Source organism: Oncorhynchus keta, chromosome 18 (genome assembly GCF_023373465.1).
Source record: "Oncorhynchus keta strain PuntledgeMale-10-30-2019 chromosome 18, Oket_V2, whole genome shotgun sequence".
Taxonomy (NCBI): domain Eukaryota; kingdom Metazoa; phylum Chordata; class Actinopteri; order Salmoniformes; family Salmonidae; genus Oncorhynchus; species Oncorhynchus keta.
In genome coordinates, this window is record NC_068438.1 from 30,270,293 (window position 1) to 30,286,277 (window position 15,985).

General features: G+C 41.2%; 1 protein-coding gene across 1 annotated transcript in view; it reads right to left on the minus strand.

The window, feature by feature from the left end:
- LOC118373519 (solute carrier family 12 member 9-like) overlaps positions 1 to 15,985 on the minus strand; it is a 64,538-nt gene that overhangs the window by 43,693 nt on the left and 4,860 nt on the right. Inside the window, exons 2-6 of the mRNA XM_035759669.2 lie at positions 6,375 to 6,509; positions 5,850 to 5,987; positions 4,966 to 5,283; positions 2,202 to 2,309; positions 2,014 to 2,125 (exon numbers count right to left, since the gene is read on the minus strand). Coding sequence (XP_035615562.1) covers positions 2,014 to 2,125; positions 2,202 to 2,309; positions 4,966 to 5,283; positions 5,850 to 5,987; positions 6,375 to 6,509 — 811 coding nt within the window. The remainder of the gene's footprint in view (positions 1 to 2,013; positions 2,126 to 2,201; positions 2,310 to 4,965; positions 5,284 to 5,849; positions 5,988 to 6,374; positions 6,510 to 15,985) is intronic.

Here is a 15,985-nt window from a genome sequence, read left to right on the forward strand (position 1 = left end):
GTGTGTCTGATCAACGACTACATTATCCATCAACGACCACGTTTACATGTGCAAAGTATTCCACATAGTAGCTCATATCCTGCTTAAGGTCTTATTCAGGATAAGATGTTTACATGCACCTTTGATATCCCGCTCACGAGTATCCTATATCCATGAATGAAGGGAATATTCCTCATTTAGGTTCATATGGGTTAAATGGAAAAGTAACAGAAATCTGGACACTGACTATAGACCTAACCTCACACGAACTCCTACAGAATTAACCATTTCTTGTAGTAGGCTTAAAATGAGATAACATGGGTTACATTTGTGTCTCGGGAACAGGAGTGGAGAAAAAGGATGTTGGTCTTTCAGCATCTCCAGAAAATGCAAAGGCACATGTAACTTATATATTTTACACTAACGTAAGCAGACAGTATTCCTACCACATATAATATGCACCCAAGGCAAATTGAAGTTTTATCAGAAAGGCTTTTCATTTCCTTAACTGGCCAAACAGATGACATTTGGACATTTTGCACAGGGATAATCTTTTCACTGTTGTGGAGTTTCCTCCACGGTCCCTAACCAAACAGAGAACTTTACCAGTGTTAACAACATTACTATTTTCATTCATTCTATTGGATGTAAGACATTCTGGTTAGCACTACTTTAGTGAGAAGCTGCATGTATCTAATTATAGTTGATAAACGGCCTACCAAATGCTGTAAATTATAAGCAGAAATGTATCTAAATTAGGGGTGGAAGTAGCCGAAGCCACTAGGCTATACGGTCCAGTAGGCTACGGTGTATCGGCAAAATAATTCCATAATTTATGGTGGATGGGAATGCGCAGGTAAAGCCTACTGTAAAAAAAAACATTAAGTGATTTGTTTGATAATCAGATGAAAACATCAACACCATGATATTCAATACTGACCCTGTGCAGACTGCAAAAACAGTAAACTAGATGAGATGTTTGTTGTTTATTTATCGGTTATTTTACCAGCTAAATTGACTGAGAACACGTTGTCATTTACCGCCACGAACTGGGGAATAGTTACAGGGGAGAGGAGGGGGATGAATGAGCCAATTGTAAACTGGGGATTATTAGGTGACCGTGATGGCTTGTGGGCCAGATTGGGAATTTAGCCAGGACACCGGGGTTAACACCCCTACCCCTAAGATAAGTGCCATGGGATCATTAATGACCTCAGAGAGTCAGGACACCCGTTTAACGTCCCATCTGAAAGACGCCCCAATCACTGCCCTGTGTAGGGTGCCATTGGGATATTTTTTAAGACCAGAGGAAAGAGTGCCTCCGACAGGCCCTCCAACACCACTTCCAGCAGCATCTGGTCTCCCATCCAGGGACTGACCAGGACCAACCCTGCTTACCTTCAGAAGCAAGCCAGCAGTGGTATGCAGGGTGGTATGCTGCTGGCATACATGCCACAGTATCCCATCTAAGATCAGCATTTCCCAGGCATCCTATCCGGGTTTCTCATAACCGCGATACAAGCTTTTTCGGGTTATTATAAATGGGATATGATGTTAATATGCGTCAACTCAAAAACAATACTTGAGTATCCCGAATAATAATGGGATTTTGGTGGGCATGTGAACACAGTCAATGAGTCAGCATATTTCAATTCCCTTTCTATCTGCCAATGTCTGATCTACTGAGGGGGAGAGGGCGAAACAGGCAGATGGGAGGACAGGGAGGAGTATAATTGATGGCTGTATTGATTTCCAATGCATCTTTAAAGGGCCTTTTATGTCACTTTAGCACTTTGGCAACACTTGTGTTAGTGCCACATCAATACTGCACACTGGCACTGAGCTAGAGACGGGAGAGGGAGTGAGTAAAAAGTGTGTCGGAGAGAGATAGAATTGTAAATGCGAGTATGTGTGTCTTTCATTGAGTGCAAATGTTTGTGTGTGCCTATATCTGTATGTGAACATACATGTTACAGGTGTGGTTAGTTATCTACATAGATTACGCCCAAACTAGCGTGTGCGTGTGTGACTGACCGGTCACAGGAGCAGGCCACCATCAGACTGAGGAGGTTGTAGATGATGAAGGTGAAGATGACAGCTGTGATGGTTCCTCGAGGGATAGAGTAGCTAGGGTTCTTTAGGTCACCTGGGACACAGCACAACACCAGGTTAGACACAACACATTCCTGACAGACTCCTTTGATCAAAAAACTATTTATTACCTGACATGTTGGATCCGGCCATGATGCCTGTGCAACCGTTAAACATGACCGCAAACACCGTGGCAAAGGACATCATGGTTCCTGTTGTGTAGTCCACAGCATAGTCAGCTAGGGGAGGGTTAGATATAAATTCAATCAGCTTCATGTTCAAATCCTCCCCAAATTCAGATAATGAACAACAAAAATGGAATTGATTAACATACATGCCTCTTGGCTTTAAGGAAGACTTAGAATTCAAAAAGGACAGCAATGCTTCATCTTGCCATGTCAAGTTCAGATATAGCTTGTTACAGTTGAAGTCAGAAGTTTACATACATTTAGGTTGGAGTCATTAAAACTCGTTGTTTTACCACTCCACAAATTTCTTGTTAACAAACTAGTTTTGAAAGTCGTTTAGGAGATCTTACATTGTGCATGACACAGGTCATTTTTCCAACAATTGTTTACAGACAGATTATTTAACTTATAATTCATTGTGTCACAATTCCAGTGGGTCAGAAGTTTAAATACACTAAATAGACTGCCTTTAAACAGTTTAGAAAATTCCAGAAAATTATGTCATGGTTTTAGAAGCTTCTGGTAGGCTAATTGACATAATTTGAGTCAATTGGAGGTGTACCTGTGGATGTATTTCAAGGCCTACCTTCAAACTCAGTGCCTCTTTGCTTGACATCATGGGAAAAATCAAAGGAAAATCAGCCAAGACCTCAGAGAAAAAAATAAATAAATTGTAGACCTCCACAAGTCTGGTTCATCCTTGGGAGCAATTTCCAAATGCCTGAAGGTACCACATTCATCTGTACAACAATAGCAAGCAAGTATAAACACCATGGGACCACGCAGCCGTCATACTACTCAGGAAGGAGATGCGTTCTGTTTCCTAGAGATGAATGTACTTTGGTGCGAAAACTGAAAATCAATCCCAGAACAACAGCAAAAGACCTTGTGAAGATGCTGGAGGAAACAGGTACAAAAGTATCTATATCCACAGTAAAACGAGTCCTATATCAACATAACCTGAAAAGGCAGCTCAGCAAGGAAGAAGTCACTGTTCCAAAACTGCCATTAAAAAAAGCCAGACTACGGTTTGCAACTGCACATGGGGACAAATATCATACTTTTTGGAGAAATGTCCTCTGGTCTGATGAAACAAAAATAGAACTGTTTGGCCATAATGACCATTGTTATGTTTGGAGGAAAAAGGGGGAGGCTTGCAAGCCGAAGAACACCATCCGAACCGTGAAGCACTGGGGTGACAGCATCATGTTGTGGGGGTGCTTTGCTGCAGGAGGGACTGGTGCACTTCACAAAATAGATGGCATCATGAAGAGGAGGAAAATTATATTGATATATTGAAGCAACATCTCAAGACATCAGTCAGGAAGTTAAAGCTTGGTCACAAATGGGTCTTCCAAATGGAAAATGAAAGCATACTTCCAAAGTTGTGGCAAAATGGCTTAAGGACAACAAAGTAAAGGTATTGGAGTGGCCATCACAAAGCCCTGACCTCAATCCCATAGAAAATGTGTGGGCAGAACTGAAAAAGCTTGTGCGAGCTAGGGGGCCTACAAGCCTGACTCAGTTACACCAGCTCTGTCAGGAGAAATGGGCCAACATTCACCCAACTTATTGTGGGAAGCTTGTGGAAGGCTCCCCAAAACGTTTGACCCAAGTTAAACAATTTAAAAGGCAATGTTACCAAATACTAATTGAGTTCATGTAAACTTCTGGTCCACTGGGAATGTGATGAAAGAAATAAAAGCTGAAATGAAATCATTCTACTGTTATTCTGACATTTCACATTCTTAAAATAAAAAGTGGTGTTCCTAACTGACCGGAGGACAGGGTATTTTTGAGTTTAAAGGTATTTGGCTAAGGTGTATATACATTTCTGACTTCAACTGTATGAAGCTATTGACTTCTAACCTACTTCCTTGTTATTGGAGGGAAAGCTTTACAGTGGCAAACAAAGTGTGAAGTGTGTCAATGTGTGATTTTGTTGACAACAAGGTCTTCGAAGGCAAAGGTTGATTTCCACCCTGCCTGAATATAAATCCTTCAGCTCAGTAGTCAGGTTGGTACGTTACGGTGGAAATGGGGAGCCAAAGGATATTTAAGAGACCCACTAATTACAACTAAATAATCCATTTACTTTTTCACTGCCAGCAACCCATGTAAACATTCAGTAAATCAAGAGGCTAAGTCTATAAATGGTGTGTGTGTGATAAACCAGTAAATTGTGCCACCATAAAGTATGCATAACTGACATGAGACGTCGCTCACCTTAATAATTATTTGCTATATTCATTCCTTAAAGATGCATTATGCATAAAATGCTCCACCATTTCCTGGTTTCTAAAATTGTAATAGTTAGCCTTATTTCAATTTATGTGAGAAAACAAGCAAGAAGTGTCGAGAATTTTGTACAAATTTAAACAGCTGTGAAATAGATTTTCCTTAACCAAAAATATTGTATTTTCAGCTGTTTGAAGCTGGTGCACAAAACCAAATGTAAAAGATGCAAAAACCAAACTCAAGAACAGGAAGCATAGCGCACAGATCAGATCTACTGCTTTTTAGATTTGCTTTCAAGGAGAAAGAAATGTGTGTTATAGAGCTTTCAATGTGAATTTGGTAGTGGCGCCCAAAAAGTGATATATTGCAGCCTTAAATCAAGCTAAATTCTATTTAGAATGACACATACAGTGCATTAAGCACACACACGTGTATGTTGGGGAGTAGCACACACACACCCCTTACTCACCATCCAGGTTGCCCAGCAGTGTGTCCAGTTTAAAGCCGGTAAAGTTGGCCATGTTGGGTGGCTGTGGCCCTGTTTTGTTGTGGACAGGCAGGGCGGCAGGCAGGAGGATGGTACGCGGGCGCATGGCGAAGAAGCTGATAAAGACGCTGGCCAGCACCATCATGACCACCAGGAAGATGATGAAGGAGGCCTTGGCATAGATCTCTGCCCCCACCAGACACACAAGCAGGCAGAGTAGGAGGATGCCGGTGGCATAGAGCAACGACCACCAATACCCAGCTGGCAACACCTGGAGGGAACCCGCTGGGCTCACCCCATCTGGAGTGGGAAGGAACGGATGGTGGTGAGTAGGTTAAAAGGTGTAGGGGGCTAATGAGAGAGTGAAGGAATGAGGGTGAAAGGGTGAAAGCTGAAACAGACCATGAAAGGTCACAAAGGGTGGGAATCCAATTCAGTTTGATTTAAATGTATTCAGTTTAATTCAATGAGCATTAACATGGGCATGCAATGCATTAGTAGCCATTGTGAAATCAGATTAGTTTTAGATCAAATACAAAAATACTAGAAAACTAGTCTGTCAATGTAAACATAGCGCAGGCCAGCATTTATTGGGATGGCTCATGTACTGGAGGCAGCTCTGCAGGGCAGTCACTAGCTGTCACAGCCAAAAAGTAATAAAATTTGATTTTAAACCACACCACACTTCCAACATTATGCCTAACCTTTAATTAATTTCATAAATTTTTACAATATATAGCCAATCTTGACTTGACCGCTGGCCCATCTTGTGGAAATCGCACAGCTCTGCCTCCAGGACAAGATCTATCCCAAAAAACATTGACCTTCAAACAAAGCAGGAAAAGGGAGAGAGTATGGCTGTATACCTTCTGGAAGCCCAAAAGTTGCTACTATGGCCTCAACCAGACCCAGTATATAGAGGGCACTGCTACACACATTAGCCAGGAAGAACATAACACCTAGACTGCCCCCAAACTCTGGCCCCAATGCACGACTTATCATGTCTAGGGGAGGAGGGAGTTAAGGCTGGGTCAATGTGTGTGTGAGAGAGAGTGTGTGTTTGTATGTGCACACTAAAGTGTAGTGAAGGCACTGAAAGAATAGGCACAGACATACACCCACCTCTCACAATGTGTCTTACAGATAAAAATGAAAGCAATACCAGCCATTCAATGGCACACACACACCGATACCTGAACGAATGCAATGCTACATTAATGAAATAGAAAGAACACTGAGGTGGAGTGTGTGTAAAGTATATGGGGTGGTGTGAGAAAGGCATTCATACATCCCCTGAAATAATATGTCTATACATCTGACTATCATATTCATCCGTGTGTGTGTGTGTGTGTGTGTGTGTGTGTGTGTGTGTGTGTTGCTGAGGAGGATACAGTAGGCCCCTCCTGCGTCCAGGGCTCCATTGGTTGAGATGGCACACACAGACAGCACGGTCATACTGATGATGAAGTAGGCCACTAAGAACATGGCTATGGCCTGATACAGCCCACACTGGCCCACCACGAAACCTGAGGAGGAGAGAACACAAGGGCCACACTATGGTTAAACACAACGAATTCAAATAATCTCAAAGTCCCTAATGGGTACTGGGTTTTGGTGATTTAACAAGTGGTGGAACAACTTTCCTACAGGAAGTTGAAACTGGAATTCACAGTAATTGTCTATAAGAACGTGCAGTGGGGAATTCTCATTAGCTTTCACCTTAACTACACAGTTGAGACAGAGTCATGTCATTATTAACCAAAACATCATGCAAGGCATTCAGATTACAGGTCGACCAATTAATTAGAATGGCCGATTAATTAGGGCCGATTTCAAGTTTTCATAACAATTGGAAATCGGTATTTTTGGGAGCCAATCTGCCGATTGTAAAAAAAAAAAAAAAAAATGTATTTAACTAGGCAAGTCAGTTAAGAACACTATTATTTTCAATGACGGCCTAGGAACGGTGGTTTAACTGCCTTGTTCAGGGTCAGAACAACATATTTTCACCATGTCAGTTCGGGGGATCCAATCTTGCAACCAGTTAACTATTCCAACACAATAACGACCTGCCTCGCTCTCGTTGCACTCCACAAGGAGACTGCCTGTTACATGAATGCAGTAAGCCAAGCTAAGTTGCTAGCCAGCATTAAACTTATCTTATAAAAAACAATCAATCATAATCACTAGTTAACTACACATGGTTGATGATATTACTAGATATTATCTAGCGTGTCCTGCGCTGCATATAATCTGACTGAGCATGCAAGTATCTAAGTATCTGACTGAGCGGTGGTAGGCAGAAGCAGGCGCGTAAACATTCATTCAAACAGCACTTTCGTGCGTTTTGCCAGCAGCTCTTCGTTGTGCGTCAAGCATTGCGCTGTTTATGACTTCAAACCTATCAACTCCCGAGATGAGGCTGGTGTAACCGATGTGAAATGGCTAGCTAGTTAGCACGGGCTAATAGCGTTTCAAACATCACTCGCTCTGAGCCTGTGGTTGTTTCCCTTGTTCTACATGGTTAACGCTGCTTCGAGGGTGGCTGTTGTCAATGTGTTCCTGGTTTGAGCCCAGGTAGGAGCGAGGAGAGGGAAGGAAGCTATTCTGTTACACTGGCAATACTAAAGTGCCTATAAGAACATCCAATAGTCAAAGGTTAACAAAATACAAATGGTATAGAGGGAAATAGTCCTATAATTCCGATAATAACTACAACCTAAAACTTCTTACCTGGGAATATTGAAGACTCATGTTAAAAGGAACCACCAGCTTTCATATGTTCTCATGTTCTGAGCAAGGAACTGAAACGTTAGCATATATTGCACTTTTACTTTCTCCAACACTTTGTTTTTGCATTTATTTAAACCAAATTGAACATGTTTCATTATTTACTTGAGGCTAAATTGATTTTATTGATCTATTATATTAAGTTAAAATAAGTGTTTGTTCAGTATTTGTCATTATTACAAAGAAATACTTTAATTTTTTAATATTTTTTATTGGCAGATTTAAAAAAAATCGGTATCGGCTTTTTTGGTCCTCCAATAATCGGTATCGGCTTTGAAAAATCATAATCGGTCAACCTCTAATTCAGATCCGTTTAAGAAATGTTGTTGATGTCACAAAATCAGTTTAGACTGAAAATAGTTTTTTTATATTGATAATAGCCTATGGCAAAATACCAAACTTCTACAATGTTACTATTTCCTTGCAACATTCAACAATAGGTCAAAATGCATAACAAGTTATTTCATGCTTTTAACAAAAACAGAACTTTTCCAATTCACTGGGCAGCACTCCTATTGCTCCTATGCATTGTTGAAACATAAGCACTACATTGTTCCAGATAAGACCCAATGCACTGCAGTGCTTATGTTATGTGGAATTGTATTATTGTCTCTCAAACTGGTAGCTGTTCAGCCTGTGTGTTTCTACACCACAGCAGCAGAGGTATGAGACAAGGGGCAAAACATTTACATTTACATTTAAGTCATTTAGCAGACGCTCTTATCCAGAGCGACTTACAAATTGGTGCATTCACCTTATGACATCCAGTGGAACAGTCACTTTACAATAGTGCATCAAATCTTAAAAGGGGGGGGGGGTGAGAAGGATTACTTATCCTATCCTAGGTATTCCTTAAAGAGGTGGGGTTTCAGGTGTCTCCGGAAGGTGGTTATTGACTCCGCTGTCCTGGCGTCGTGAGGGAGTTTGTTCCACCATTGGGGGGCCAGAGCAGCGAACAGTTTTGACTGGGCTGAGCGGGAACTGTACTTCCTCAGTGGTAGGGAGGCGAGCAGGCCAGAGGTGGATGAACGCAGTGCCCTTGTTTGGGTGTAGGGCCTGATCAGAGCCTGGAGGTACTGAGGTGCCGTTCCCCTCACAGCTCCGTAGGCAAGCACCATGGTCTTGTAGCGGATGCGAGCTTCAACTGGAAGCCAGTGGAGAGCGGAGGAGCGGGGTGACGTGAGAGAACTTGGGAAGGTTGAACACCAGACGGGCTGCGGCGTTCTGGATGAGTTGTAGGGGTTTAATGGCACAGGCAGGGAGCCCAGCCAACAGAGTTGCAGTAATCCAGACGGGAGATGACAAGTGCCTGGATTAGGACCTGCGCCGCTTCCTGTGTGAGGCAGGGTCGTACTCTGCGGATGTTGTAGAGCATGAACCTACAGGAACGGGCCACCGCCTTGATGTTAGTTGAGAAAACAGAGGGGGTAGCACATTAAGGCAGGAGAGAGAACACAGAGACCACTTTACTTACCGTGTGATAGAATGAAACACCTCTGAACAAAGAAAACAGATGAGATATTAATGAATGGGGATTGTATTTGTAAACATATCTTCGAAGTTATGGTACGAGGCAATAAAGCCATTTCTTCCAAGAGCTAGAACTACATTTTACTCAAAGTTAGTCCACTTCAAACTACTCTATTCCTCCAATAAGAAAATGGTTGTCTTACATATTATTATCATGACTATGACCGCCATAACAGTCCATTCCCAATGTGTCCTGGGAAGCACTCACTCCAGTAGGCCCTATCCGTGAACCTACTTTTTCTCCATACCTCTCAAAAGTTCATACCTTTGTGCTGTAACACATCAAGGGACTTTCCAAGTGGTACAAGGGTCATTCCATCAAGTGTAACGTGGTAAAAAATGGTTTGATTTCAACTAATTTCAAGATTGAAAGTGCTCTTTATGACAACACGTTATTCCCATCAAGCGGTTAAAAACAAAAAAATGCCTATAGTAAGTGCCAAGTTGAAGATTACAGGGTTGAAGATTTCACTTTAAATCCATAAATCTCATTGTGACAGGGGTAATCAAAGCATGATGTGTGTATCAGGGAGTAGCAACTGAACGCAGAATTGCTAAAACATTTCAAGCTTTTCTATTACATTTACATTTAAGTCATTTAGCAGACGCTCTTGGTTGAAGTGTTCTGCTCAACCTGCTTCGTTTTCCACCAGAAAATGGCCAATGAGAATAGAACCAGCTCACCTGCTTTTACACTGTAAAAAGGAATAGGTTCACCATAATAAAACGAGAGTTTAGTTCATGTAACAGGGTTGACCTTAAAATGAGGGACAGATGTAAATTAATCACTACTGAATAAAACATACAAGTTAAATGGGTTTCCATCGCATTTTCAACTTTACTGATCTCATATTTGTTTCTTTACATTATATATAGTGAGTACGCCACCTCCCGAATTGGCATGTCTTCTAACCAGGGGCATCACTGGGGACAGGGGGGACATGAGACATGCTGAGTCAAATGATGAAACTGTAGATGCTCAGACATTTTTTCAGGCAATATAACTTTATTGATCTGTCAGTTTCCCTAGCTAATTTCCTACTTGTTACACTGACACAGTATAAACAGCTCTACAGGCTTCACTGTTATGGTGCACAGTGCTCATCATGTCTTAGCAGGATCAGATGGTGAAAGGTGTCCCTGCAGTGTCAGACAGCCAGGGAAGACCAGTTTTCAGAGCTCAGGTGAATTTTGCAGTATATTATAACAATCAGTGAATGGATACAAAGTTCCATCTTGAGTTGATGGGTAGACTACAGTCTGGGATCTGGGAATAATGGTCACTTCAGTTATTGAGCCATTATATTATCTAAGAATAGAATCAATGTATAAATGTACACCAAGGTAATTATTTGAAATGCTTCATCTGAGTAGGATCAGATGGTGTCAGGCAACCAGGGAAGACCAGTCTGACTGCACTGAGGTGAACCTTTTTGCAGATGCAACACTTTATTCTCTCGTGCAGTAAACACTGGACAAGCCAGACGCTTCAAAGATTGAACCTATTGTAAGGCAGTCTGGCAAACCTCTAAAATTGATATCCAAAATATATCAAGGGTTGATAGAGACTTTTACAGATGACAAAACATGTCAAACAAAAATGTGAGGAAGCCCTGGGAGACGGATGATGATGATGAATGGAAACCGATGTCTTTGAATGCTCTGTAATGTTCATATAACCTCAGACATAAAATACTGCAGTTTAAGACCATCCATAGAACATATTATATGCCAGTGAAACTGAATATCATTCACTCAGAAATGTTATTATTCTGTTGGAGGTGTAAAGCACAAAAGGGGACATATTTGCATATGTTGTGGTCTTGTGAAGGCTGGCTGAATTCTGGAAAAGAGTAAGTTCTTTTATCTCAGCATGTCTACATTCTCCCCATTTTTGTTTGCTTGCAAACGTTGATACTGGAGATTGTTAGGATGGGGTGATTCCAGCTATATTGTGTGCCAGTAAAAATAGCTCTACAGTACTAAACTCAGCAAAAAAAAGAAACATCCCTTTTTCAGGACCCTGTCATTCAAAGATAATCAACAACAACAACAAAAAACTTGTGCCTCATGCATGCTGCAAGGAGCCATGAGGACTGCAGATGTGGCCAGGGCAAGAAATTGCCATGTCCGTACTGCGAGACGCCTAAGTGATAGGAGAATTATGTTCTCCAGGTACATCACCCAATTTAATTATATTACTCTGTCTGCAAACCAGTATTTGTAAGATCCTGGTCGAATGAAACAGACGGAGGCCCAGCTAAATAGTCAAAGGTTTATTCACGGAACGTTCTGAAGTCAAGAATACAAAATCAATTCATTTTATACCGACTTCTCACGCCCACATAAACATACGCACACACATACACACAAACATGTCCTGCTACGCACACACGTCTCACTTCCCAGCCGACAGAGATAGTGACTTTGTCCTTGAGACGTACTCCCCGTTCTCTCCCAAATTTCTAGTCAGGTCGGCATCAAGCTCAGACAGTCTGTGTTTAAAATAGCATAAAGGCATATTGTTTTACCCTAATTCTGACTAGGACTACACATTTATTGATTATGATTTCATACATTCTAATCAATTCCATTTAATTATATGTTTCAGGGCAGTATATTCTAATCATTCAATTAACAGAAATTTTCACCTACCACTAAGACAGGGCTACAGGGAGCCAGGACAGACAACTGATCGTCCTCGCAGTGGCAGACCATGTGTAACAACACCTGTACAGGATCAGTACATCCGAACATCACACCTGCGGGACAGCTACAAGATGGCAACAACAACTGCCTGAGTTACACCAGGAACGCACAATCCCTCCATCAGTGCTCAGACTGTCCGTAATAGGCTGAGAGAGGCTGGACTGAGGGCTTGTAGGCCTGTTGTCTGATGAGAACCTGCCTTACATCACCAGCAACAACGTCGCCTATGGGCACAAACCCACCATCGCTGGACCAGACAAGACACGTAAAAAGTGCTCTTCACTGACGAGTCACGGTTGTGTCTCACCAGGGGTGATGATCAGATTTGCATTTATCGTCAAAGGAATGAGCATTACACCAAGGCCTGTACTCTGGAGCGGGATCGATCACGGCATCATCGGACTGAGCTTGTTGTCATTGCAGGCAATCTCAACTCTCATATTCAGCATGTAAAATGCATGCTCAAAAGTATTCAGATCTGGTGATTGACTCAGCCAGTCAAGGATTTTCCACTTTTTGGCCATCAAAAACCCCTTCGTTGCTCTAGCAGTATGTTCAGGATCATTGTCTTGTTGCATGATGAAGTGCCATCGAATGAGTTGAGGCATTTAGTTTTATCTAAGCAGATAAAATATCTGTAGACCTCAGAATTCATTGTACTACTTCTGTCTGCAGTCACATTATCGAGAAGACAAGTCAGCCTGTTCCACTGGCAGCCATACAGGCCCAAGCCATAACACCCCCTCCACACTTTCCATCACTCTGGTACATATTAATCTTTGTCTCATCTGTCCACAACACTTTTCTCCAGAACTCTTGGGGCTCTTTTAGGTGCTTTTTAGCAAACGGTAATCTTGCTTTTCTATTCTTCAGCTTTATCAGTGGTGTGCATTAAAGGTTGACCGATTAATCGGAATGGTCGATTAGTTAGGTCCGATTTCAAGTTTTCATAACAATCGGAAATCTGTATTTTTGGGCGCCGATTGCAGTTTTTTTTTTTCATTTTTACCTAGGAACGGTGGGTTAACTGCCTCGTTCAGGGGCAGAAAGACAGATTTTCACCTTGTCAGCTCGGGGATCCAATCTTGCAACCTTACCGTTAACTAGTCCAACTCGATAACGACCTGCCTCTCTCTCGTTGCACTCCACAAGCTGACTGCCTGTTACTCAAATGCAGTAAGCCAAAGTAAGTTGCTAGCCAGCATTAAACTTCTTATAAAAAACAATCAATCATAATCACTAGTTAACTACACATGGTTGATGATATTACTAGATATTATCTAGCGTTGTCCTGCGTTGCATATAATCTGACTGAGCATACAAGCATACAAGTATCTGACTGAGCGGTGGTAGGCAGAAGCAGGCGCGTAAACATTCATTCAAACAGCACTTTCGTGCGTTTTGCCAGCAGCTCTTAGTTGTGGGTCAAGCATTGCGCTGTTTATGACTTCAAACCTAATCAACTCCCGAGACGAGGCTGGTGTAACCGAAGTGAAATTGCTAGCTAGTTAGCACGGGCTAATAGCGTTTCAAACATCATTCGCTCTGAGCCTGTGGTTGTTTCCCTTGTTCTACATGGTTAACGCTGCTTCGAGGGTGGCTGTTGTCAATGTGTTCCTGGTTTGAGCCCAGGTAGGAGCGAGGAGAGGGACGGAAGCTATTCTGTTACACTGGCAATACTAAAGTGCCTATAAGAACATCCAATAGTCAAAGGTTAATGAAATACAAATGGTATAGAGAGAAATAGTCCTATAATAACTACAACCTAAAACTTCTTACCTTGGAATATTGAAGACTCATGTTAAAAGGAACCACCAGCTTTCATATGTTCTCATGTTCTGAGCAAGGAACTGAAACGTTAACTTTCTTACATGGCACATATTGCACTTTTACGTTCTTCTCCAACACTTTGTTTTTGCATTATTTAAACCAAATTTAACATGTTTCATTATTTACTTGAGGCCAAATTGATTGTATTGATGTATTATATTAAGTTAAAATAAGTGTTAATTCAGTATTGTTGTAATTATCATTATTACAAAGAAATACTTTTTTTATTTATTTATTTTTATAAATAGGCTGATTTAATCGTTCTGATTTTTTGGTCCTCCAATAAATCGGTATCTGTATCGGCATTGAAAAATCCTAATCGGTCAACCTCTACTTTGCATCTTGTAGTGTACCCTCTGTAGTCCTGCTGGTGTGGTCTTCTACGTATGGTAGACTGACACATCTACACCTGCATCCAGGAGAGTGTTTCTGATCTGTTGGGCTGTTGTCAGGGGGGGTTTATTTACCATAGAGAGTATTCTCCGGTCATCCACTACAGTGGTCTTCCTCAGTCTACTGGGTCTTTTGACATAATTGAGTTCACCGGTTGTTTTTTTCTTGTTAATGATGAACCAAACTGTTGACTTGGGCATGCCCAGGGTTTTTGCAATGTTCCTGATTGATTTTCATTTCTGAGCCTTATGACGGCCAGCTTAATTTGCAATGACACTGCTACCTTTCTCATGTTGTCACACCCCAACAACAACCTCCAAAGGCAATAGCATAGTCTAGAATCAATACTTTTCATCAACAGCTCTCCTGCATTCACTAACGACACAAATTAATTTCGACTGCCTAACGACACACATCTGAAGCCAATTTAACAAAAACTTGTAGTAGCTTAAAATGGGGGGGCATGTACAAAAAGGAGCTATAATTTCTAAACGGTTCATCCAATATGTATGAAAATACCCTCAAATTAAAGCGGAGTCTGCACGTCACCCTCATTGTTATTGTTTCCTTTCAAAGTGCTAGAGTACAGAACCAAAATAACAAAAAAAATGGTCACTGTCCAATGAATTACATAGATATTCAAATTATTATTTATCTGCTGTTTCCAGCTACAACAGTCATTTACAACATTAGCAATGTCTACACTGCATTTCTGATCAACTTGATCTTATTTTAATGCACAAAAAAGTGATTTTCTTTCAAAAAACAAGGACAATTCGAAGTGACCCCAAACTTTTGAATGGTAGCGTGTGTGTGATTTTATTAAATGGATGTTTTCCAAACCTTTGCCCTGAGACATTAAAAAAAAACATGGGAAAGAAGTTGTGTTGGGGAGAGATTTGAGTTATTGACTAGAGTGACAAGGGTTGGGCGTGCAGGTGGTTCAGGCTGGCTGGGCGGTCTGGCTGAAATTTGATATAGATGATGGCTTGATAATCTTTTATTCTTTAAGTCTGTACTTTGTAAGAGTTGTTTATTTGTTCGGCTATTGGTTAAAAGGTGCAACAATATTGATTTAATTATCATTGATCTAGTTCAGTCTAATCAATCACTCAGTGGTGATTTAAGCATGTACATCTTGGTGGGTAAAAAATGTTTTAAAAGTGAGATGAATGCCAGCAAAGCCACTATACAACACTAAACAATACATTAACTGCAATATAACGATGACAAACGGTGCCCACAAACTATTAGGGCCTACATAAGAGTCCCAACAGCAGTCCCAACACCTTACCACTGCTACACCTACCTGGCTATCAGCGGAGCCATGTCTGGCAGTGAAACAGTCTCATTTACTGACTATAAAAAAATATATAGTTGATATGGCTGAATTGCTTAAAACTTCTTTGGGCTGAGATCCCGCTAACGGGATCGATATGACAACAGCCAGTGAAAGTGCAGGGCGCCAAATTCAAAACAACAGAAATCCCAAAATTAAAATTCCTCAAATATAGTAGTATTTCACACCATTTTTAAGACACTTCTTGTTAATCCCACCAGTGTCTGATTTCAAATAGGCTTTACGGCAAAAGCACCACAAACAATTGTTAGGTCAGAGCCAAGTCCCTTTTTTCCAGCCAAAGAGAGGAGTCAAAAAAAATCAGAAAGAGAGATAAAATTAATCACTAACCTTTGATGATCTTCATCAGATGACACTTATAGGACTTCATGTTACACAATACATATATGT